We start from the raw sequence: 24,337 nt of genomic DNA, 5'->3' as shown, positions 1-24,337 counted from the left end.
TTTTTAATGACCTTTTGCTTTCTTCATGTATAATGTCTTTGATGTCATCCCACAACTCGTCTGGTCTTCGGTCATTAGTGTTCAATGTGTCAAATCTATTCTTTAGATGGTCTCTAAATTCAGGTGGGATATACTCAAGGTTGTACTTTGGCTCCTGTGGACTTGTTTTAATTTTCTTCACCATCACCTTGAATTTGCATAGGAAAATTGATGATCTGTTCCACAGTCGACCTTGTCCTGACTGATGATATTGAACTTCTCCATCATCGCTTTCCACAGATGTAGTCAGTTTGGTTCCTGTGTATTCCTTCCAGCGAGGTCCACGTGTATAGTCACCGTTTATGTTGTTCAAGAAAAGATGTTTACAATGAATAAGTCATTGGTATTGCAAAATTCTATCATGCAATCTCTGGTGTCATTCCTATCACCAAGGCCATACTTTCCAGCTACTGATCCTTCTTTGTTTCCAACTTTTGCATTCCAATCACCAGTAATTATCAATGCATCTTGATTGCATATTTGATAAATTTCAGACTGCATGAGTTGGCAAAAGTCTTCAGTTTCTTCATCTTTGGCGTTAGGGGTTGGTGCGTAAATTTGGATAATAGTCATATTAACTGGTCTTCCTTGTAGGCATATGGATATTATCCTATCACTTGGCCACCACTCGTCTGTCAGTTTGTTATACTGTGTGGTGGCTTGTGTGCTGCTGTGATACTGGAAGCTCTGCCACTGGTATTTCAAATACCAGTAGGGTCACCCATGGTGGACAGTTTTCAGCAGAGCTCCAGACTAAGATGGACTGGAAGAAGGACCTGCGATCTAGTTCTGAAAAGAATTGTCTAGTGAAAACCTTATGGATAGCAACAGAACATTGTCTGATACAGTGCTGGAAGATGAGTCCCTCAGGTTGGAAGATGCTCAAAATATGACTGGGGAAGAGCTGCCTCCTCTAAGTAGAACCAAAACCAAATCCATTGTCGTCGAGTCAGTTCTGACTCATAGCGACCCTGTAGGACAGAGTAGAACTACCCCGCAGGGTTTCCAAGGCTGTAATCTTTACAGAAGCAGACTCCCACATCTTTCTTCTGTGCAGAGGCTGGTGGGTTCAAACCACTGACCTTACGGTTAGCAGCCGAGTGCTTAACCACTGGTTCACCAGGGCTTCTTCCTCAGAGTAAAGTTGACCTAAGTTATGGGACCTTCATTTGTTGATATGGCATGACTCAGAATGAGAAGAAACAGCTGCAAACATGCATTAGTAATTGGAACGTGGAATGTATGAAGTATGAATCAAGGAAAATTTGAAGTTGTCAAAAATGAAATGAAATGCTCGAAGATCTATATCCTAGGCAGTAATGAGCTGAAGTGGACTGGTATTTGCCATTTTGAATTGGAAAATCATCTGGTCTACTATTCTGGGAATGACAAATTGAAAAGGAATGGTGTTGCATTCATCAAAAGGAACATTTCAAGATCTATCCTGAAGTATAACGCTGTCAGTGATAGGCACTTACTTTAACACATTTCTTTTTCTACTTTTCCCTTCTGTTTCATCATACCTCATTTATTTTAATCTTGTTCTATAATTAAATATATTAAGTGCTGATTGTCAGTTCTTTTACATTAGTTTCCCTAGTTATCCTGTAGTGGTTTCCTCAAGAAGTGTTTATGGGAAAATATTCCCGAAGTTTTTAACTATTCCAATTGTTTATCTGTTGGTTTTGTTCTTATATCACGATGTGTTTAGACATACAGTCTTCGGGTCTGGATTTTATAGTTGCTGTACTGTCTATTGAAATTGAATGTTGCTGTGGAGAAGTCTGAGGCCAACCTGATTTTTTTCCTCACTTATAACTAGCTTGATCTTTTGCTTGGCTGCACGAATAATTCTTTCTTTATTTTGAATTTTGTGTATGAGTTTTTGTAGCCTTTGCGTCTCAGCCAATGGAAATGGTCAGTTGTGGTGTTTTTCTTAATGCAGAGACTTTTCTCTGCTTCCATAGATTCAGATTGTTTTATGCAAATGTGGCTGGTCCATGTGCTTCTTGGTGTGATCTCTCTTCTCTCTTGGAATAAAACTGATCTCACGGGGGCCTTTTACTGCTAGCCGTTGCAAACAAGTGCGGAATTTTGCATTTCATTGTGTTTCCTTCATTTTTGAGGAGTGTATTTTTGTTGGTTTTATTGTCTCCTGCCTCTACACTGGAGCCCTGGTGGATCAATGGTTAATGCACTTGGCTGCTAACTGAAAGGTCGGCGGTTCAAACCCACCATCTGCTCCACAGGAGAAAGATGTGACAGTCTGCTTCTGTAAAGATTTATAGCTTTGGAAACCCTGTGGGGGCAGTTCTCCTCTGTCCTGTAGGGTTGCTATGAGTCAGAATTGACTCTACGGCAGTAGGTTTGGTTTGGTATTAGTTTTGCCTCTACATTGGATACTCTTGCCTCTACGTTCTTTTTTCTTACATAGTTCTTGATTGTTGCAGATTCCATGTTTTGGTAGCCATTGCACCTGTTTTGTTTTTAAATTTTATTTGTTTTGTTGTTTTTGAGAATATACACAGCAAAACGTACACTAGTTCATCAGTTTCTACATGTATAATTCAGTGACATTGATTACATTCTTTGAGTTGTCCATCCATTCTCACTTTCCTTTTCTGAGTTGTTTCTTCCCCTTTAACATAAACTCACTGCCCCCTGAGTTCCTATCTAATCTTCCAAGTTGCTGGTGTCAATTTGATCCCCCATGTATAGTTCTTAAAAGAGTATAATGCAGAAGGCAGACTTTTTTTTACTAGTTAAGCTAAACTATTATTGTTTGATTTTAAGAAGACTTTAGGGGATATTTTTGGCTTAAGGTTTAAAGATTATGTCAGGACAGTAGTTTCAGGGGATCTTCCAGCCTCCATGGCTTCAGAAAGTCTGGATTCCATGATGATGATTTGTAATTCTGTTCTGCATATTTCCCCTTTTGATCAAGATTCTTCTGTAGAATTTTTGATCAAAATGTTCAGTATTGGTAGCCAGGCACCATCCAGTTCTCTCATGGCAACGGAGGCAGTTGTTCTGGAGACAGTTTGCCACACATTGCATTTCCTCCTCCCATTTCCTCTTCCTATCTTGAGTCTCCTCCTTCCTCTGTTGCTCCAGGCAAATAGAGACCAATTGTTGTGCCTTGGATGGCTGCTTACAAGCTTTTAAGATCCCAGGTACTATGCAATGAACTAGGAGGTAGAACAGAAGCACAAAACACCTTATTAGGCCAATTAACTGGAATGTCCCCTGAAACTATGACCCTAAAGCTCTAAACCAAGGAACCAAATCCCATGAGGTGTTTGGTTGTACATAAGCAGCCTCAGCAGCTACTCTTTTTTTTTTTTTGGTCATTGTTGTAAATATATTTATCACACAGCTTTTGCCAATTCAGCCTTTTATAGGTATACAACTTATTGACAGCACTTACAATAACTGGCTGTGAAAATCCTACCCTTAATCAACGTGATTTTTCCGTCACTGTAAACTGAAACTCAGTAGTCCATAAGCAATACTACCTCCTTTCCCCTCCTTCCTGCCCATTAACCATTAATACTTTGGTCTCTGTATATCCTTGCACCTGTCTTAAAAATCAGAGCTGTCTCCTAGTTTTGCCAAAAAATGAAGGGTGTTTTTTTGGTGGGGGAGATGTTTCTGTTGCTTCTAGACAATTTTCAGAAGGAGATGAAACGCTAACTTCACACAGGCATTTTCAAATCAGAAGGGCCCCAGTTTTTTTGCCCCTGCATTTTATTAATAAAACATTTAAACATTCAGAAAAAATTATAAATTTTTCAGTGAATACGCATATACTCACCACCTAGATTCTACAATTAATATTTTGCTGTGTATATATTTTTATCATATATCTAGCTTTTCTCCATCCATCAGTCCATCTTATCTTTTTTAAAGCATTACAAAGTAAATTGTGAACATTAGTATGCCTCTAAACACTTCAGAATGGATTTCATAACTAGAATTGATATTTGTGTATGCTTCTTTTCTTTCCTTCCTTCCTTTTTTTTTTAAATAAGGAAACTAGCTTTTTATTATGTGTTTGGGAGAGTGGTGTAACTTTCAGAGGTCAGGTAAAGATGAGGTGATTAACATCAAGGCCCTTCCAGTCTAGTTGGGGGAAGAAAAAACCTAAATAAGTAAAAAATGAAATTACATGAGATTTTAATAACAGTTAAAGACAACACTGGACAAGATGGTATAAGGTGATGTGTGTTTGATTGCCACATGTATGGTATAGATAAATAGTATAGGACCCCTAAAGAGGGGGAAACCACTTTAAATAGAAATAGGACTTTAGGGAAGGTGAATTAATACGTCTTGAAGGATGTGTGGATTTTGAGATGTAAGTAAGCATATTGAAAAGAATGTGAGTATGGAATGTGAAGACATGAATAAAAAGTGATTCCATCTCTTACCAGTTTGGGCAACAATCTCTTTGACCTCTGTTGCTTATTTATGCTATAGTAGTTGAAAAAGTTACTGTCTTTAGGTGATCAGAACTTGTGTGGCCTTGAATAAATTATATAACGTCTTGGGCCTTCAGCATTTTTATCTATAAAATGGGAATAGTATTGCCTTCCTGGTAAGTTTGGAGTGAACACAAATGAGAGACTATACAGGCAACCCGCTGGTTAAGAACGTCCACTTAAAGGCAGCTTGTAATTGCCCTTTAATGTTATGTAAATTTGCCCTCACTTTGAAATGATTAAAACAACCCCTACTCATAACAAATTCTTCATCACAATCACCTTCACTTGCTGCATGTGTAGCTTTCAAATCATTGAAGAGGCTTCAGCCCTTTTCTTGCACTAAAGTAAGGCTGAATAAAAAGCATATGCACCTGTTCTGACTTACCTACAAATTCCTACAGACACTCTTAGGAACAGATCTCATTCAAAACCCAGTAACTACCTGTATATTCAATACCTGATAATTTGGGAACATTTATGGGTTCAGTAATTAGTTTCCATTCTTTTCCTGCCCACCTTATTTGAGTCAAGCTTGTGAGGTGCAAATGAGATGTTGCACCTCCTAGTCAATGCTGCAGTTGGGAAGTTGTCCCCAGTTTGAGAACTGGGATGGATATGGAAGTTTACTTACCAGTGTGCTTCCCTTCTCTCAAAGATTACAGTCCTGCACTGTCAGTTGCCCAAAGCCTGGAAACAGTTGCTGCATGTATTTTGTCAGGTTTTATAGTTTATGGAAGGAAGGCAAGTCTGGTACCAGTTATTCTGCCAAAGAAGCAGAAGTGTCTTACTTCTTTGAAACTTATGCCATATGGCTGTTTTCTCATTGATAAATCAATCTCCAAGTCACTTGCACTGATTTATGGAAGACATTGGTTCCTGGCTTATAGGCTTCCACTCCATTTTGCGTCCTGCAGTCACTCCAGGTGACTTGTGTGTTTGTGTGAGCCATGCATCAAATACTCAAGTCTATCTCTAGGTGACTCCTCTTCACCTAAACACTTGTATCACCTTACAGTGGACCTTGTTATCACCAGAAAGAGCTCTACCTTTGCAATCTTAAAAAATCAAACATCTCAATTACTGACCAGTGTCTACGTCTCTTATTCAGTCAGTCACACTGTACCTGCTTCTTGACTTCTCAACCTCCTGACTCTTCTGCTTTCTTCCTATCAGTTATCTTTCTTCTGTTGTCACTTACTTTCCTATGCAGCTTAGAGTCAACCTAGCTTAGATTCCATGGTCCATCACTTCAACCACTCTAGTGCCAGTATTCTTAACTCCATTTTCTTCTATTCCACTCACCTGACAAAATCCAAATCTTGGATCAGTGATGCTGTTCCCTTTTTCACTGTATATATCCTGGTTACTGAATGCTGCTAGAGAAAATTCCACAACTGTAAATTTATACTCTTCAGCCCCAGTACTGCCCAGCAGTTCACCCGGATACCCGTCTTTTCACTTTTTCCCTGCAAGTGCTTCAGAACTCCCCACTCTTCTTAAAACTCTCATCATGCCATCTTCATTCTTTACTGTCAGCATCTCTTTATTTCACTTCTTCCCTTCTCGTCTCTTCTTCTCTTCTCATCTCTTCCCACCATCCCTCATCCCCTTCCTCCCTTAGAGCTTCTTACGTTCATGCTTCTTATGCCTGTCCACTGATAGACATTTCAATGACCGTATTTTCTTCCAGTTATAAACAGTGCTGCAACATAACTTGTACATGTCACTTATTGTGTGCTCAAGTTTATGTGTAATATAAATTCTCCAAAATAAAACTGTTAAAGTCCATACCTTCATAATGTTCATAGCTATTACTAAACTGACCTTGAGGTAGTAGCAATTTGCACCCCCCTCAGTAACCTCTGAGACAGCCTGGTCCCCAACGTCACCAGCACAGGGTGTCATCAAACTTTTCAATCTTTGTTAATCTAATAGATGAAACATTGTATCTCAGAGTAGTTTAAGTTTTTATTTCTCTTGTTATAAGTCAGGTGAGCATCTTTTAATTTTTAAGTGTCATCTTTATTTCATTTTGTTAACTGTTCATATTCCTTGCCATTTTAAAAAATTCAGTAATTGGCCTTTTCTTATTGATTTGAATGAGCTCTTCATACATTAGGAAAATTAACCTTCATCTGGGATCTGAGTGGCAAATATACAGTTTCTTGTTTGTCTTTGACTTCGCTTGTGGTAGTTTTTGCCCCGTAGTATCTTTATTTTGTGTAACCAGATTAATAAGTCTTTTACTGCTTGTTTTTTCTTTTATCTTATTTAGAAATGTCTTCCCCAACTCCAAAGCTAATTTTGATATCTCCAAGATTTCTTCTAGTTTTAGTAGTTCCTTTTTTTTTTCACATTTAAATATTTGAGTCATTTGGAATTTATTCTGGTATAAGATGTGAGATGTGGGAGATCCATCCAAATTCACCTTTTTTCAGATGGTTATCTAGTTGTTTTAATACAATTTATTGAATAATCCATCATTTTCCTACTGATGTTCAGTGCCACCCTTGTCACATATTAAATCTTCACATTTCTGCAGGTTTTACCCTGTTTTAGTTGGCTATTCATTGGCCATTACTGTGGGGATATGTGCCATTAAAATATGGATGTATAAAGGCCTTTGTGCTGCACAACATGTTGAGACTTGTCCCCAACATGTTGAGACTTGTCATGACTTGTTTTTCCAAACCCGTTACTGATTGGCTTGTTTACCTGAATTCCTCCTCCCTTGCCTGAAACTTATTGTTATTCACCCAAAGCCCATTGTTCTGTTATTTGCTTCACTGTTTGCTGTATTGACTATAAAATAAACTCCTGGGACTGAAGCTGGGTTCAACTCCTCAGAGTGATCCTCCTGGCCCCACTTCTCTGTAACAGTTGTGGCATTGGTTACTGTCCCCGCCACCCCAACAACCGTTGCCGCTGCGACATTACCACACTATTTTGATTAGATTAGCTTCACAGTATGTTATATTATTTCATTACTTTTTGTTTTCAGAATATTTTCTACTACTATTGCTTTGTTTTTCTAGATAGTCTTTATAATTAGCTTATCTAAAAAATTTTTGGCATTTGTGTCAAAATCACATTAAAGATGTGGATTTATTTAGGGAAATGTAATATCTAATAGCCTGACTCTTTCCACCCAACAACATGGTAGCTTTTTACTTGTTTGTCTTCTGCTGCATACCTTGGAAGCATTTTAAAGTAGTCTTCATATAGATCTTGCTTGATTTTTGTTAATTTTATAGCCAGTGTTTTATATATTTTTATTATTTTAAATTTTATTGTGCTTTAGGTGAAAGTTTACAGTGCAAAGTAGTTTCTCATTCAAAAATTTATACACAAATTCTTTTGTGACATTGGTTGTAGTCCCCACATTATGTTAACACTCTCCCCCTTTCCCTTTCCACCCTGGGTTCCCCATGTCCATTAATCTAGTTTTCCAGTCCCTTCCTGCCTTCTCATTTTTGCTTTTGGGCAGGTGTTGCCCATTTGGTCTCGCATACTTGATTAAACTAAGAAGTACGTTCCTCGTGTGTTATTGTTTGTTCTATAGGCCTGTCTGATCTTTGGTCTGAAGGTGGACTTCAGGAGTGGCTTCAGTTGAGTTAGCAGGGTGTCCGGAGGTCATAGTCTCCAGGGTTCCTCCAGTCTCTGCTAGACCAGTAAGTCTGGTCTTTTTTTTGTGTGAATTTGAATTTTGTCCTACGTTTTTCTCCCACTCTGTCCGAGACCCTCTATTGTGATCCCTGTCAGAGCAGCCGATGGTCGTTGCTGGGCACCATCTAGTTCTTCTGGGCTCAGGCTGGTGGAGGCTGTGGTGCGTACAGTCCATTAGCCCTTTGGACCAATATTTTCTTGTGCCTTTGATTTTCTTCATTCTCCTTTGCTCCAGATGGGATGGGACCAATAGATGTATCTTAGATGGCCAGTTGAAGCTTTTAAGACCCCAGATGTTACTCACCAAAGTAGGATGTAGAACATTTTTTTTATAAGCTATGTTATGCCAGTTGGCCTAGATGTACCCAAGACCATGGTACCCAGCCCTCAGCCCCAGTAACTAAGTCCCTCAAGGTGTTCAGGTGTGTCTAGGGAGCGTCTATGACTTTGCCTTGATCAAATTGTGCTGATTTTGCCTATATTGTGTGTTGTCTTTCTCTTCACCAAAGTTAACATTTGTCTACTATCTAGTTAGCGGCACCCCCCCCAGCCCTCCCCTCGTTGTAACCATCAAAGATTGTTTTTTTTCTGTGTGTAAACCTTTTCTTGGGTTTGTATAATAGTGGTCTCATACAATATTTGTCCTTTTGTGATTGACTTATTTCACTTATCGTAATGCCTTCCAGATTCATCCATGTTGTGAGATGTTTTCCGGATTCATCGTTGTTCTTTATCATTGCATAGTATTCCATTGTATATATGTACCATAATTTGTTTATCCATTCATCTGTTGATGGGCACTTAATGGTTTCCATCTTTTTGCTATTTTGAATAATGCTGCAACAAACATGGGTGTGCATATGTCTATTTGTGTGATGGCTCTTACCATTCTAGGATATATTCCTAGTAGTGGGATTGCTGGATCATATGGTATTTCTCTTTCTAGTTTTTTAGGATGGCACTGTATCATTGTCCATAGTGGTTGTACCATTTTACATCCTTACCAGCAGTGTTCCAATCTCCCTGCAACCTCTCCAACATTCGTTATTTTTTGTTTTTTTGATTAGTGTCATCCATCTTTTTTTTCTCTCTGATACTGGGGGAGAGATATCTCTCCCCTTCCCATCCTCTTTTTAAACTGTTTCTTCCATTTATGTTCCAAATCCCAACAAATCCTGTCTTCTTTAGGGTATTATTCTCTTAATGATTTCTTCTCTTTTATCTCCTCTCCTATCAGCATTTAAATGTGATCAGGTTTTTTACCAAAAACCTTCCTTCTAGGTACTACCTTTGCTCTCCTTTTCTTTGGAAGAGAATTATCTACTTTCACCAGTTCTACTTCCGTACCTCCATCTCACTCTTCAATCCGTTGCAGTCCTTGGCCGTTCTACAAAAATTGCTTTTGCCTAGTTTATCAGTGCCTCTTTTATTGCTGAAACTAATGGACACTTCTCAATCTGCTTTTTACTTTATTTTACAAGTATTTGATCATGTTGACCACTTCATTCCTATTGAAATGCTTTCTTTCTAATTTTTTTTTTTAAGCGTGCAGATTTTATGACCTGACTCTTGTTTTCTCAGTTCTCCTAATTACCAGATTCTTTTGGCAGGTTTCTCTTTCTCTGCTTATTTTTAAAATGTCTTATGCTTTCTTCCTTTTTTATTCTGCAGTTTCTCTTTGGGCCATGCCGTTTATTCCCACGACTTCAATGATCTTTATGCTGATGACTCCCAAATCTTTATTCTTAGGTCATATTCTTTCTAGATGTTTAGATTACCCAATATTTAGCTGCTTAGCATGTCTTACAATACTTGTCCAAAAGAAAACTGATGTTACCTTGCTCTGCCGCTCACATCTAATCAAGTACTTGGCCCTTTCAATTCTTCCTCCCAGATTTCTCTCAAAACAATCAACTTCTTTCTATATCTGCAATGTCTTTCCTAGCACAGGCCATCATTGACCCTCCTAGATTACAGTAACAGCTTTCTAATTTGCCTGCCTGTTTCCAGTCTAGGCCATTCTCTGTATCGCAGCCAGAGTGGTCTTCCTATTATGCAATTTAATGGTATCATTCTCCTTCTTAAAACTCTTAAAACTTTTAAAAATCTTAAAATTTGTCAGTGTCTCTGGGGTATTACTCAGGACTCTTGATGGTAGATGACAGAAATTATACTAATACTATGTTTGGCAAAGAGAGGAATCATTGAAAGGCTATATATGTGCACAAAGAACTTGGGTATATCTGGGCCTCAAGGACATGTGGAACCAGGATCTGGAATATCACCAATATGTTCTTCTCTTCTCTGTTTCTCCTTCTCTTTGCTCACTGGCCCCAGTTTCCTCTCTCATAGTATTTCTTTTAAGTGGTAGAGCATGTGGCTGCCAGTAACACTGGAGCTTCTCATTTCTACTACCATGAGAGAAACTGAGACTTTGGTATGATCCTAGTCCATTCAATTCACTCTGTTTTGAATGTTCTCTACCTCCCAGCTTGGGTCAGTTGGTACCCATCCCAGAACCAGTTAGCGCCTATTCCAGAACGAGTTAAATGTGGCCAGGGGATGGGGGGTTCTGTGATTGGCCTATCCTGGGTTTTGTGCCCATTCTTAGTCCAATCTCTCTGGTGAGGGAGATGGAATTTGTAAGGAAATGAAAACTTCTATTCCCATTTGAACTTCATTGTTATAGTGGTAAGAAGGAATGCTTTGCAGAAGAAGATGGTCTCCACTGGGTCTGCAAATTATTAGCCATCTACAGTGCATCTCTTTTAAGATAATACAGGCGGTCTCCACTTTGCACAGTAGTGTGACATAGTAAAAATGCCTGTGCAAGCTGAAACTGTGCAAAATGATCTTAATAATTAATGGGAAAAATTACGATTGTTCTGTGGCCTTTGAAGATTTTTGCCAAACATTAAAAACTCTCTTACTTGCTGTTGGTTATAAATGTATAGGCAAATGAGAAAATAGTAAAACTAGTATTTATTTAAAGAAAAAAAAACAAACGAACTCGTTGCCATTGAGTTGATTCCGACTCATAGCAACCCTATAGGACAGAGTAGAACTACCCCCATAGGGTTTCCAAGGAGTGGCTGGTGGATTTGAACTGCTGACCTTTTGGTTAGCCCCTAGCTCGCCATAGCTGTTAACCACTGCACCACCAGGGCTCCAATAGTTATTTAGTATACTGTAATTTAAAACATTAGAAACTTTGATAAAGTATTTTATTTCTTTGTGAAAAAATATATCAAGAGTAATTTGGATGGTGCTTGCCATCTTCTGGTCCTGTAACAGGATATGGAGCAAGTATTTTTCCTTTGTGTAGGTAAATTGCCGTGTTCCTAAGTTTAGATCAGTTTCCAACATTTTATCTAACGTCATGAAATATCTCTAAGACTTCCTTTAATGTGAAGATTTTTGCTGGTGTTGCTTCCTCTGGGACATTTTCATCCTTTTCATAACAACCACTTTCCTCATTTATGCCAGTAAGTTCCCTTCACTAACTACCTCTGCCTACAGTCTCTTGGATGGCAGTGATCTCGTCATCCCCAGGATCAGCTGTTTCTTCTATAATTTTATTCAGATTTGATTAAATTTCACTAACGGCATTATCACTTTTTGTTTCTTTTCTGTACTTTCATCTTTATGGGCCAATTTCCTCTTTAAATAATCCATTTTTGTAAAATGTCACATGGGCTTGTCCCTGGGAGACAAGGAGGTAGCACAACAATAGGTTTTGCTCTCTGTGTGTGAACTGAATAACAAATGTGCAGTGACTGATCACTAGCAGGGTGAAATTTGAACCGTGTTGTTGGGGGACTGGTATTATTTAACCAAATTATGGTAACTGAAATTCGTGCATATTGGAACTGTGCAATGTGAGGACTGCCTGTATTTGGGACTTCTTAACATGACTTGTTGTTATATGGCACTAAATCATCTGTTTCTGCTTCCTTTTTAAGTTTTATCTCAAGACCATTTCTTCCTTGGAACTATGCTTAGATCTTAGCCCAAGTGACTTTCAAGTTGGAATTCCTCCCCCTTTTCTGCACCCCACCCCTGATTCCTGTACCCAGCCCTCTTCTGCTAGTTTACTCCTGTTTACTCTGCAAGTTATTACGTAGCTATTCCATTCTCTGAAAAAAGGCTTTTCCGTCTTTTCAGATATGGGCTAAGGGCTTTACGTGAGGTGTTACCATATCACACATACTTTCTCTGCCATAATACAGAACGTATGATCACACTGTATTGTGCTCATTTACTTTCCTGCTACTAGACAGCGTTTTCCATGAGGGTAGAGAACATGGCAGTGCCATTCCTACTATATCCTCAGAGGTTAGCACTGTCTACCAAATAATGGTCCACCCGTTGCCATCGAGTAAGTTCCAACTCATAGTGATCCTATAGGACAGAGTAGAATTGTCCGTAGGGTTTCCAAGGCTGTAAATCTTTACAGAAGCAGACTGCCACATCTTTCTCCTACGGAGTGGCTGGTGAGTTCGAACCACCGACCTTTTGGTTAGCAGCCGAACACTTTAACCATTGTGCCACGAGGACTCCTTCTAGCACATTACTAGGCACTCAATGTATATACTTTTATTTAATGAATAATAATCAGAATTTTGGTGGGGTATGAATACTACTGTATCATTAGAAGATATTCTAAAAAATGTAGACATAGCAATATAGTTAGACAGAACAACATAGCTACCAAATTATGAAATACTGAGAATTGATACTTTTCCTTATACTTTAAATGAAACATACATTTCATGATTCTTATATTTAATAAATATATTGCAGAAGATTAATCATAATTTGAAAAATTACTTCAGTCTGATGTGGTAGGTGCTTAATATCTATTTGTTAAATCAAAGAAGGGATAATTTAGTGTTAATCATTTTCTTTGGTTCTAATAATTATTTTTGTTTATTTGTAAGGTATCTTCATGTTTTAATGATCTTCTGGTCATTTGTTGCTGGAGTTGTCACATTCTACTGCTCATTAGGACCTGATTCTCTCTTACCAAATATATTCTTCACAATAAAATACAAACCCAAGGTAAAATTTATGTGTTCTCATTTTTAAAATAACTTATATGTATGACTATGCTGTTTAATATTTATTATTGAAAGCACGTTAAAGTAGTGACTTTTTAAAATCCATATACTATTACTTAATAATGGAAGACATGAAGTCTGTCAGAGAATTTTCAAAGTGAAATTTCATGTACGTATCTTTTTAAGGTATGCAGTTCTCCTAGGAGGTACCAAAAAAAGAAAATAGAAAATTCTTAAAAAGTTGGGATCTGCAATTTTAGTGTCTTCTAGCTACATATTAATTCTAAGGACAATAAATTAAAATAGAGGTCCCCAAAGCTGGTTGTACAGTAGAATCATCTCGGGAGTTTTTAAAAATACAGATTCCTGGGCACCACCACCAAATTTAGATTGAATAGTTTTGAGTTCTAAAACCCACTGCTGTCAAGTCAATTATGACTCATAGGCACCCTATAGGACAGAGCAGAACTGCCCCATAGGGTTTCCAAGGTTGTAAATCTTTATGAAAGCAGATTGCCACATCTTTCTCCTGCAGAGCAGCTGATGAGTTCGAACCACCAACCTTTTGGTTAGCAGCCGACTGTTTTAACCACTTTGTCACCAGGGCTCCAGTTTTGGGTTAGGGCTTTGTAATCAGTACTTGTTAAAAGCTTTCCAGGTGATTCTGAGGCACAGCCACAGGTATTTAAGCAATGTCTGTGTGTACCATAGAAACAGAGTCACTAGCTTCTGAAATAATCAAGTTGTTTGTTTAAATAAAATAATTTGTATTTCTGAAATTTGATAGAGTTGGTCAGTATATTGACTCTTTGTCTGTAAGGCAAAGGTCCCTTGTCAGTAGATTAGGATTTAGTTGGATAGTTTGAAGTCTTACTTAGATAATTCTTCAAGTTGATGCAATCCCCTGTTTCAGGTTTGTTGGTATTCCTACCCAGAGGAAACACAGTTGAAAGTGGTACCCCTCATTTGGTCAGGAACCTTACTAGTGATCACATATCTTCTCCGATATTAAATTCAGGGTTTCGGAAAAATAGAAAACAGTTTTTCCTTATGTTGTTTGTAGCAGAGTATCACTTTCAAATATAGATTGAATATTTTTTTCCTTATAAGCGATCATAAAAATGGACTTTAATTTTAAGTTGGCAAATTTGACTTAGGTGATATAAAGCATTTCACCAGGCATTTTTTCTGTTAGTTTACAGTTTAACACGTATTATTTATTACAAAGAATGGTTTCAGTGTTAAAGCAAACAATACAACAAACCAAACAAACAAAACAAATCACTACCTCTGAATTCATACATTGAGTAAAAAAACTTTGAAAAGTTGATTCTCTTTAGTAAAAATCATACTTACTTGAAAAGACAATTTATTTTTTTCATTTTTCCTTTTTCAGCAGTTAGGACTTCAAGAATTATTTCCTCAAGGTCATAGCTGTGCTGTCTGTGGTAAAGTGAAATGTAAACGACATAGGTAAGTTAAACATTTTTAATTTGTTGATCTTTCTTTTAATTACATTTTGGATTTGAAGTGACTTAATTTTATGATTTTCTTTAGGCCTGCCTTGCTACTTGAAAACTACCAGCCATGGCTAGACCTGAAAATTTCTTCCAAGGTTGATGCATCTCTCTCAGAGGTAACTGATTTAATTAATATTGCCAAACATAACCAAACAGAAAATGTTAGATAATTATGGAAACTTTTTCAAGATGTTTCTATCGAATTATTTAATCATGGGACATCCGAACATATGCCACCTAACTGAAGAAGCAACTTAAATAGTAGGCTAAAAATGTTTTTAGATCTCAGGTTTAATTTAAATGGATGTTTTAGCCAAGTAAAGCACTGTTTTACTTGGTTATTGCTTACTTCCTATAAAAACAGTCATTTTTATGATAAAGCAGTAGAAATGACCATTTTGTTATTCCAAAAGGAGACTTTACTACAAGGAGCAAATGTATAATTCTTACTGAATTATGACCCTAGCTAAAGTGTAGGGCAGGGAATGGGATACTTTTTACAGTTTCTATGTAATATAGGAATTGAAAGCATTTTCCCTTATCTTTATTCCAGTCATATTTTATACGTACCTTTTTGGTAACACGTCGTATGTTTTAGCAACTCGTCTTCTCCATCAGTCTGGAAAAGCAGTCAAGTCCTTGAAGGCAGGCACTACGTCTCATTTGTTCCTAGCACCAAATGTGGGGCCAGCTATATTGTAGGTAGCTGGTAGATTTGTACTGAATTAAATTGAACGCTAATTAGTTGAAGAGTAGCATTAGGCATCTGAATCCTGCCTAATTATCCTTTTTTCCCAGTTTGTATCCTTCTTTGGCTAAGAAGGATGAACAAAATGCCTTTCAAGCTCTTGGCATTTTTCTTTTTCATTGCTTCTCTCAGACCTTTTTATCTCTATGAAAACCGTATTTAAGGTTGTGCTGTCTAATATGGTAACCACTAGCCACATATGGCTATTAATAAGCACTTGAAATGTGGCTAGTTTAAATTGAGATGTGCTGTAAATGTAAAATATATGCCATATTTTGAAGACTTAGGACTTAGTAAGAAAAAAAGGAATGTAATATATCTCATTAATATTTTTATATTGATTACATCTTGAAATGATATTTTGGATAGATCAGATTAAGTAAAATATATTATAAACTTAATTTCACCTGTTTCTTTTTTTTTTTTTTAATGTAGCTACTAGAAATTTTAATATTACATCTATGTGGTTCACATTATATTTCTATTGGAGAGTGCTGATTTGAGGTCTGTTGAAAAAGACCTCTAACAAGTATTGTTTCTTTTGACATTTCATTTATTTCTTCAAAAAATGAAAGAACTTATGTAAAGCTCTTGGCCCAGTGCCTGGTGCATATTGGTGCTCAATAAATGTTAGCTCCCCATTTAAAAACATTTTTTGAGATCTTGCTATAGGTCATCACTAGGTTAGGCCCTAGGGATGAAGAGAAATAAATAGATATGGTCCTTATATTCTAGGACCTTTAGTCTAGGAAGGGAGGTAGACATATTAACAGGTAATTACAATATAATGTAATTCAGGCAATAATAAAAGAAATGGACAATGTATAGAATTAGTACAGAGGAGAAAGTATATAATTTTTGAGAGCAGTAGTCAAGAAGGATGACTAGAAGTTTGCCAGACTGATAGTGGGAAGGGGTATTTCAGGGATTGAGAATAGCTTTTGAAAAGAAACAGAGGCTTCAAGCAAGGTGGTGTGTTCAGTAAGCTGGAGTTTTGTAAAATGTGAGGGAGGATGTGGGCAATGAAGAAACAATAATGTTCTAGTAGCTAATATTTATTGATCACTTATGGTATAATAAAATATATGGTATAGTAAAATGCCAAGCATTTTACCTGTATTATTTCATGTAATTTTTATACAGCCTAGGAAGTAGGTGCTATTATTGGTGATTTTGCCAAAGGTAAACTGGGGTTTAGAGAATTGTAATAATTTTCTCAAGTTTCATAGCTGGTTGGTAGCAGAACTCAGTCTATAACCCAGGTCTGACTTAGTTCTTAACCAGTATTTTATATGGCCCTTTAGAAATCAGATAATCAGAAGACTTTGTAGTCTTAAGTCTGCTTGAGGAGTTTAGATCACTTGATCATGGAAGCCAGTGATTTTCAGACTGTAACTAGAGTTTTCAGATGTGACTCACAGACCGCTGGGGAAAGTGAAGAGGAAGTAAATGGTCATAGCTCCTGGCATTAAGCTTTCTCCCACCCTTTCAAAATAAGAACAGCTTCACATTCATTACTTCGGTATATTGTAGTTTGATATGTAGAGAGTTTCCTGCCAGGGAGTGATATGGTCAAATATATGTAATTACATTACTTTGGCAGCTCTATGGAGGATGGAGGGCAGTGAGCTTGGAAACAGGGAGACGAGTTAAGAGGCTGTTGTGGCAATCTAGGGGTGAGAAGATGAGGACCTAAACTGTGGGGCTGTATAAGAGAGCTACTTAGGTAAAGTAAGTAGGACTTGGTGATTGACTGGATGTGAGGAATAACCAAAAACTAAACCTCTTGCTGTCAAGTCCATTCCAACTCATAACGACTGTCTTAGTTATCTAGTGCTGCTATAACAAATACCACAAGTGAATGACTTTAACAAAGACAAGTTTATTTCCTCACAGTAAAGTAGGCTTAAAATCCAAATTCAGGACGTCAGCTCCAGGGGAAGGCTTTCTCTCTCTGTTGGCCTTCTCATCAATCTTCCCCTGGACTAGGAGCTTCTCCGCACAGGGACCCTGGGTCCAAAGGACATGCTCTGTTCCCAGCACTACTTTCTTGGTGGTATGAGGTCCCCAACTCTGCTTGCTTCCCTTTCCTTTTATCTCTTGTAAGATAAAAGGTGGTGCAGGCCACACCCCAGGGAAACTCCCTTTACATTGGATCAGGGATGTGACCTTAGTAAGGGTGTTACAATGCCACCCTAATTCTCTTTAACACAAAATTGCAATCACAAAATGGAGGACAACCACGTAATACTGGGAATCATGGCCCAGCCAAATCGATACACACATTTTGGGAGGACATAATTCAGTCCATGACAGTGACCTTATAGGACAGAGTAGAACCATTGCGTAGGGTTTCCTAGGCTGTAATCTTATAGAGTTCCTATGAGTTGAAATTGACTCGGTGTTGGGTTTAGATTTTGGTTTAATCTTTATGGAAGCTGACTGCCACATCTTTCTCCCACTGAGTGGCTGGTGAGTTCGAACCACTGACCTTTCTGTTAGCAGCCAAGCACTTAACCACTGTACCACCAGGGCTCCTTGCAAGGAATAAAGGAGGAGCAAATGTTTAAGGATAACTTTTACAAGTCTCTCTGTATCCTATTCATTATTATGCCTGTTTATATGTTAGTATGCTATTTTCCCAGCTTATATAGTTAATGCTTAGCTTTTGTAGTAAAAACCCAAATTCTTGTTGCCTTAATATTACTTTAAACTAGAGAATCCACAGCCTTTTATTGCTGCCAGAGTAGGTATAAGGTCTGATTTGGTAGGCATACAGATTAGACACATTGTTTCATTCCCTTCCTACAGCTTTCTTACTTTATTGCCAATTACTGCAAATCCTTTTAAAAATTAATATATACTGCTACACCCAGACCCAAGAAATGGTAGGTTTAACACTCAGGGCTTATTTTTGTTTTGTTGCTTTTTCAGATATAACTTATATTCCAGTTTTAACTGTGCAGCTAAAATTTTCACAAAGTGAACACATCCATATAAACTAATATTCAGATCAAGAAACAAAACATTATCAGCACCTCAGAAGTCCCCCTCATCATCCCTTCCAGTCACTATCCCCCTTTAAAAGTAATCGCTGGCAGCTAATTTTTTTTTTTTTAATTACTGTGTTTTTGGTGAAAGTTTACACATCAAGTTAGGTTCTCATTTGACTATTTCTACACAAATTGTTCAGTGACATTAGTTCCATTTTTCACAATGTATCAACATTCTCTTTAATTGCATTCTGGTTGTTCTGTTTCTAGTACTCTTAGCTTCTCATTTTTGCTTTAGAGTAGTTGTTGATCTTTTGGTCTCATATAGATAGTTTTTTTTTTTTTTAATTGTGCTTTACAGTTACAAAATTTGTGCAATATTTGATTGTGTAAGTGTTAGCTACCTGTTTTTTAATTTAGTCACTGCTGGTTAAGAACCACTGATGTAGGCAATAAACAAATAGTTAAGTGATAGCAAAGAGGAAAAACATCTACACGCAGAGTTACCTTTTGGAAGAAAAGTAACTTGTAAAATTTTTCATCATTCCTAAGTGTAGTGACTCAGTCGTTTTCTATACATTTTTCACATTTGAAATAATTGTACCTTTTGGGGGAAAAATCTATATTTAGATGCTTCATTAAATTGAAAGATAATTTCAGTAGAGTTTTTCTGTGAGAGTTTACAGAGCAAATTAGTTTCTCATTCAACAATTTATACACAAATTATTTTGTGACTTTGGTTGCAGTCCCCACTGACACCTAATTTTGAACCCTTACGTGTTAGGAGCCCTGGTGGGGCAGTTGTTAAGAGCTTGGCTGCTAACCAAAAGGTCTGTGGTTTGAACTCACCAGCTGCTCTGCAGGAAAAAGATGTGGCAGTCTGCTTTCATAAAGCTTATAGCCTTGGAAACCCTTTGGGGCAGTTCTGCTTTGTTCTGTAGGGTCGCTATGAGTCAGAGCCAACTTGATGGCAACTTTTTTTTTTATTTTTTGATGTAAGTGTTAGCTATCTGTTTTTTCATTTTATTGTGGGAATACTGACTTACAGAGAAAGTTAAGAGTGCAGAAGATCAGCCTATTATTTCCTTTTTTCCATGAAACTTTTTTTGGTTCATTGAAGCTTCAAAGTCAGAAACAATTTAAGTTTCTTGTTAGATTATGGAAGTATTTGGAAATATGTGTATATACTACAGTAATAGTAATTTTTCCTTTTTATCGAGTTTATGATTTTCAATGGGTTTCTCATACGTTCTCTTTGATCCTCACAACAACCCCGAAGTTTGACATACATATTTTGTCATGTAAAAGTGTGATATTAGAAGTCAATATTTGAGATAATAAAATTGGTTCTCAGTAATGTATTACTAAACAGTATAATTCATTTTTTCCAGAATTAGGTTATTAATCTGATTTTTCTTTAAAAATTTTTTTTATACAGGTTCTTGAATTAGTGTTGGAAAACTTTGTTTATCCGTGGTACAGGTATGCTTTTCCTATAAGACCTTTTTTTCTTTAGTATAGTGAATACAGTCACCAGTTATGCATGCCGAGATGTCTTTTCTATGTAGGCCCGTGTTGTTTAACCTTGGCACTATTGACATTTTGAGACAAATAATTCTCTGTTGTAGGAGGCTGTACTGTGCCTCATAGAATATTTAGCAGCATCCCTGGCCTCTTTCCACTAGATGCCAGTAGCACCTCCCACCCCCCAAGTTGTGTGCACCTCCCATCCCCCAGTTGTGACCACCAAAAATGTCCTCAGAGATTGTTAGATGTTCCCTGGGGGGCAAAATCACCCCTGGTTAAGAACCACTGATGTAGGCAATAAACGAATAATTAACTGATAGCAAAGAAGAAAAAAATCTATACCCAGAGGTGCCTTTTGAAAGAAAAGTAACTTGTAAAATTTTTCATCATTCCTAAGTGTAGTGATTCAATCACTTTGTATACATTTTTCACGTTTGAAATAGTTGTACCTCTGGGGGGAAAAAAATCTATGTTTAGATGCTTGGTTATATTGAAAGATAATTTCAATAGAGTTTTTCTGTAAAATTAGTATTTTTTCTAAAGTAACTTAGTTTTTGGTATCTGCTATGTATATACTAGGTTCCCTGTACCTTGCAGGATATAGGAAATACAGCCCCCCAAAAATTTAGCTTGAGAATCAAGGAGAGATCCAAGATATATCATTTAACAAATAAATATGTGCTTCCTGATTTAAGCATCATGTGTGCTTTTTTATATATTTGAGTGCTTATATCTATATGACTTATATACATATTTCATGACATTTACTCTAGTTTTATATTTATGCAATATATTTTGCATTTTCTAATTATAAAAAGAAAATACTACTAGTTGAGTTTTTCTAGGGTGTGTTAAGACAAATTTAATCTGCAGTTTATATACCATATTGTCTTGAAAAGCTTTGTAGATTAATTTTTTTACATTGGATTCTGTCTTAAATATAGGGTATTTGCCATTTAAGTAAAGTTCATGGCAAGGCCTTTTGTAAAATGAATCCCTTTGTAAAGAGTATCCTCCTCCCCGTTGCTACATTATTAGTCTTCATACAATAAATCTAGCTATATTTCTAGATGTCATAGTATGTATTTTCTCCTTAATCTAGCTATTGATGCTGTAGTATCCCCTTCACTGGGGTTAATAGTGGGAAACATTGCTGATACAATTATCTTTCTTGTTCTGCCAAGGACTTAACAGTTAGCACCATCTTTAAGTTCAGGGTATCACCATTATTCATACCTTTCTTGCCTTTAGTTAGAGAAGTGTCTTACCAGGAAAACGAAATGTAGCTGGTTGTTAAAATTTCTGTTTAAAAACGTTTGCATTTCAGTTTTTTTTCAAATAGAACGCACATTTTTTTTTTTTTAATTTTAGAATCAGTTTATATTATTAATTTATAAATATTTAAAACTAATTAAAATTTTTTGATAATTTAATGCTATTACTTCTCCAAAATTATTCTTTGTTTTATTTCTTTGAATTTTCTTTGATGATGCTTTGGAAATAAAAAATATGTCTGTGTACATATGTATGTATGGAAGGAAATATATTCTAAAATTTAGTTAACACTGATTATGTCTTGAGACTAAAATTATGAGATGTTTATCTTTTTCTTTATACATTTCTGTCTTTTATTCTTCATTGAAGCGCATTGTATAAAAAGAAAAACAGCGTAAGTAAATGGAAAAAAGAGGAAGTTCTAGACTTTCCTTGGTTTCCAGAAGGTGAAGCTGCATATGTCTCTCAACTTCTAAATGTTTGTTTTTCTCCTCAATTGAAGGGATGTAACAGATGATGAATCTTTTGTTGATGAGCTGAGAATTACGTTACGATTTTTTGCATCTGTCTTAATACGAAGGATTCACAAGGTATATATTTTTAATGAGAAATTTGGGAATTTGTCACTTCATCATTAGTAAAGCGATTTTAAACTCTCATTTTCACTCTCTCCTATACCATATGTATTTGTTTTTTCTTCACCTTTTTTTTTTTTAGCTTAAAAAATGAGTGGATCAAAAGTGGTCTAGTTTTGCTTTCTTTAATGCTTGAATATCGTGGTTTGTGGAAATTAGAAATAAAAAGACAACTATAGGAAAAAAAAGTCATATTCCAGCTAGATGAATTTACTGAGTAAATGGTAATAATGATTATTATCTACTCTTTTTTCTTTTGTTATTTTCCGAACTATAGTTTGTGTATGTTTGGTCTTTGCCTACATGTGCTTGGAGTGTATTGGCTGTTGACACACATATCTATTGCCTTCTTAATAGGATTGAACATATTTACAATGGATTGGTATATAACATCTCTGCCATTAGAAATGAAATAGAGATTAATTTTTTTGATTGTTTCCATACCTATTCAAGAAGTGAACAGTAAAATCAATCACTGTAGAAAAGATGTGCAAAAAATATGAATAAACAATTCACAAAAGAAAAATATAGCCAGTGATCACATATACATGTCATCTAACATCAAATAAATATAAATCATTATGAGATACCATTCTTTTTTCTATCAGATTGGCAAAGATTAAAAAGAATGATAATATTTAGTATGGGGAGTGCATATAGGCAAAGCAAAGCAAATGCAAATCTAAATTGGTATGTCTTTTCTGGAGAAAAGTTTGGTAATATTTATTAAAAGACCTAAAAGTGTCTATGCCCTCAAGTTTAATTCCATTTTTTTGTAATGTATCTTAAGAAAGTAATCAAAGATGAGTGAAAAAAAATGTATATTTAAAGATTCATTGCAGTATAATTTATAATAAGGAAAACTGAAAAGAAAAACTGATGTTCAGTGATAGGTGTTTGATTGAGTAAATTATAATACACCCGAACTATAGAATTCTGCACAGCCATGAAATATCATCTTGTAGAATAATACTTATTTACACAGGAAGTATTTATTTTCAATAGTCAAATGAAAGAGACAGGAAAATAATATGTGTGGCATTTTCCACTTTGAAAAACAAAGCTTACATATTAAAGCTTGTTAATATGTAGTGAAGGACATATATATCTTTATTTACTGTTAACTCTTATTATGATAGACTGATACTGATTTTTGATTCTTTCCACATACTTACGTTTACTACGTTTTATGCTTTAAACGTTTATATTATGTTTGTAAATAGAAAAATGTCGATAAACATTAATCACATTGTTTAAAAAAAGGTCCTGGGGCAGTTGTCTCATAGCAGACTAGTTTAGGTGGAATAAAAATTTAGTAAGAAATACGAATTGATTGATGATAAGCCATTTAAGTTAGAACTTGGAGTAAGTAAAATAAAATTAATTGATCAAAAACCTGCCTCATTACAATGATATTCACTATCTACATGTTAGAGTGACTGACTCTTGTTATGCATTTGGCTTTGAGATAGCCAAGTGGATTGTAAAATCATAGCACCTCATACTTGTAGTGTGCTATATATTCTTCTTTATTTTGTAACAGCTTTATTGAGATATAATTCACCTACCATATGTCTTAATTACCTAGTGCTGCTGTAGCATAAATACCACAAGTGGGTGGCTTTAAAGAACAGGAATTTATTTTCTCACAATTCAGGAGGGTAGAAGTCTGAGTTGAGGGTGTGGTTCTAAGGGGAAGTTTTTCTTTGTCAGTAGCCAGGGAGTTCCTTGGCATCTGTCTTCCCCCAATGTGTGTGTCTCTGTGTCTATTCTGTTATTTTTATAACTCAGAAGTAATTAGATTTAGAACCCACCCTACGCTGGTATGACTTCATTAAAATAAAAAGAGAAAACCCCTATTTCCAAACAAGGTCATATTTACAGGTACAAAAAAAAAAAACAAAAGAATCAAACTCGCAGCCATCGAGTCAATTCCGACTCACAGCGACCCTGTAGGACAGAGTAGAACTGCCCCACAGGATTCCCAAGGAGTGCCTGGTGGATTTGAACTGCCAACCTTTTGGTTAGCAGCCAAACTCTTTCTTTCTTTTTTTTTTTTTTTAAATTGAACTTTAGATGAAGGTTTACCGAAAAAACTAGCTTCTCATTAAACAGTTAGTACATATATTGTTTTATGGCATTGCTTAACAACCCCATGACATGTCAGTACTCTCCCTTCTCGACCTTTGGTTCCCTATTACCAGCTTTCCTGTCCCCTCCTGCCTTCTGTTCCTTGTCCCTGGGCTGATGTGCCCCTTTAGTATCGTTTTGTCCTGTGGGTCTGTCTAATCTTTGGCTAAAAGGTAAACTTCCGGAGTGCTTTCATTACTGGCTAAAAGGATGTCCGGGGGCCATCTCCAGTCTCTGTCAGGCCAATAAGTCTGGTCTTT

The 24,337-nt window shown here is 36.4% G+C and overlaps 1 protein-coding gene across 9 annotated transcripts in view; it reads left to right on the top strand.

The window, feature by feature from the left end:
* SNX14 (sorting nexin 14) overlaps nt 1–24,337 on the top strand; it is a 111,169-nt gene that overhangs the window by 16,140 nt on the left and 70,692 nt on the right. For 7 of the 9 annotated variants that reach the window (XR_002825975.1, XM_004388968.2, XM_004388967.2 and 4 more), the window contains exons 2-6: nt 13,130–13,250; nt 14,646–14,722; nt 14,807–14,885; nt 19,949–19,992; nt 21,815–21,902. Coding sequence is in view for 8 of the 9 variants with exons in the window: in XM_004388968.2 (XP_004389025.2) it covers nt 13,130–13,250; nt 14,646–14,722; nt 14,807–14,885; nt 19,949–19,992; nt 21,815–21,902 (409 nt within the window). In the remaining variant the exon portion in view is untranslated. The remainder of the gene's footprint in view (nt 1–13,129; nt 13,251–14,645; nt 14,723–14,806; nt 14,886–19,948; nt 19,993–21,814; nt 21,903–24,337) is intronic. The other 2 variants (XM_023742940.1, XM_023742939.1) reach the window with 1 other exon arrangement.

This window comes from Trichechus manatus, unplaced genomic scaffold (assembly GCF_000243295.1).
Source record: "Trichechus manatus latirostris isolate Lorelei unplaced genomic scaffold, TriManLat1.0 scaffold00226, whole genome shotgun sequence".
Lineage (NCBI taxonomy): Eukaryota > Metazoa > Chordata > Mammalia > Sirenia > Trichechidae > Trichechus > Trichechus manatus.
This window is presented reverse-complemented; position numbering and strand designations above follow the sequence as displayed.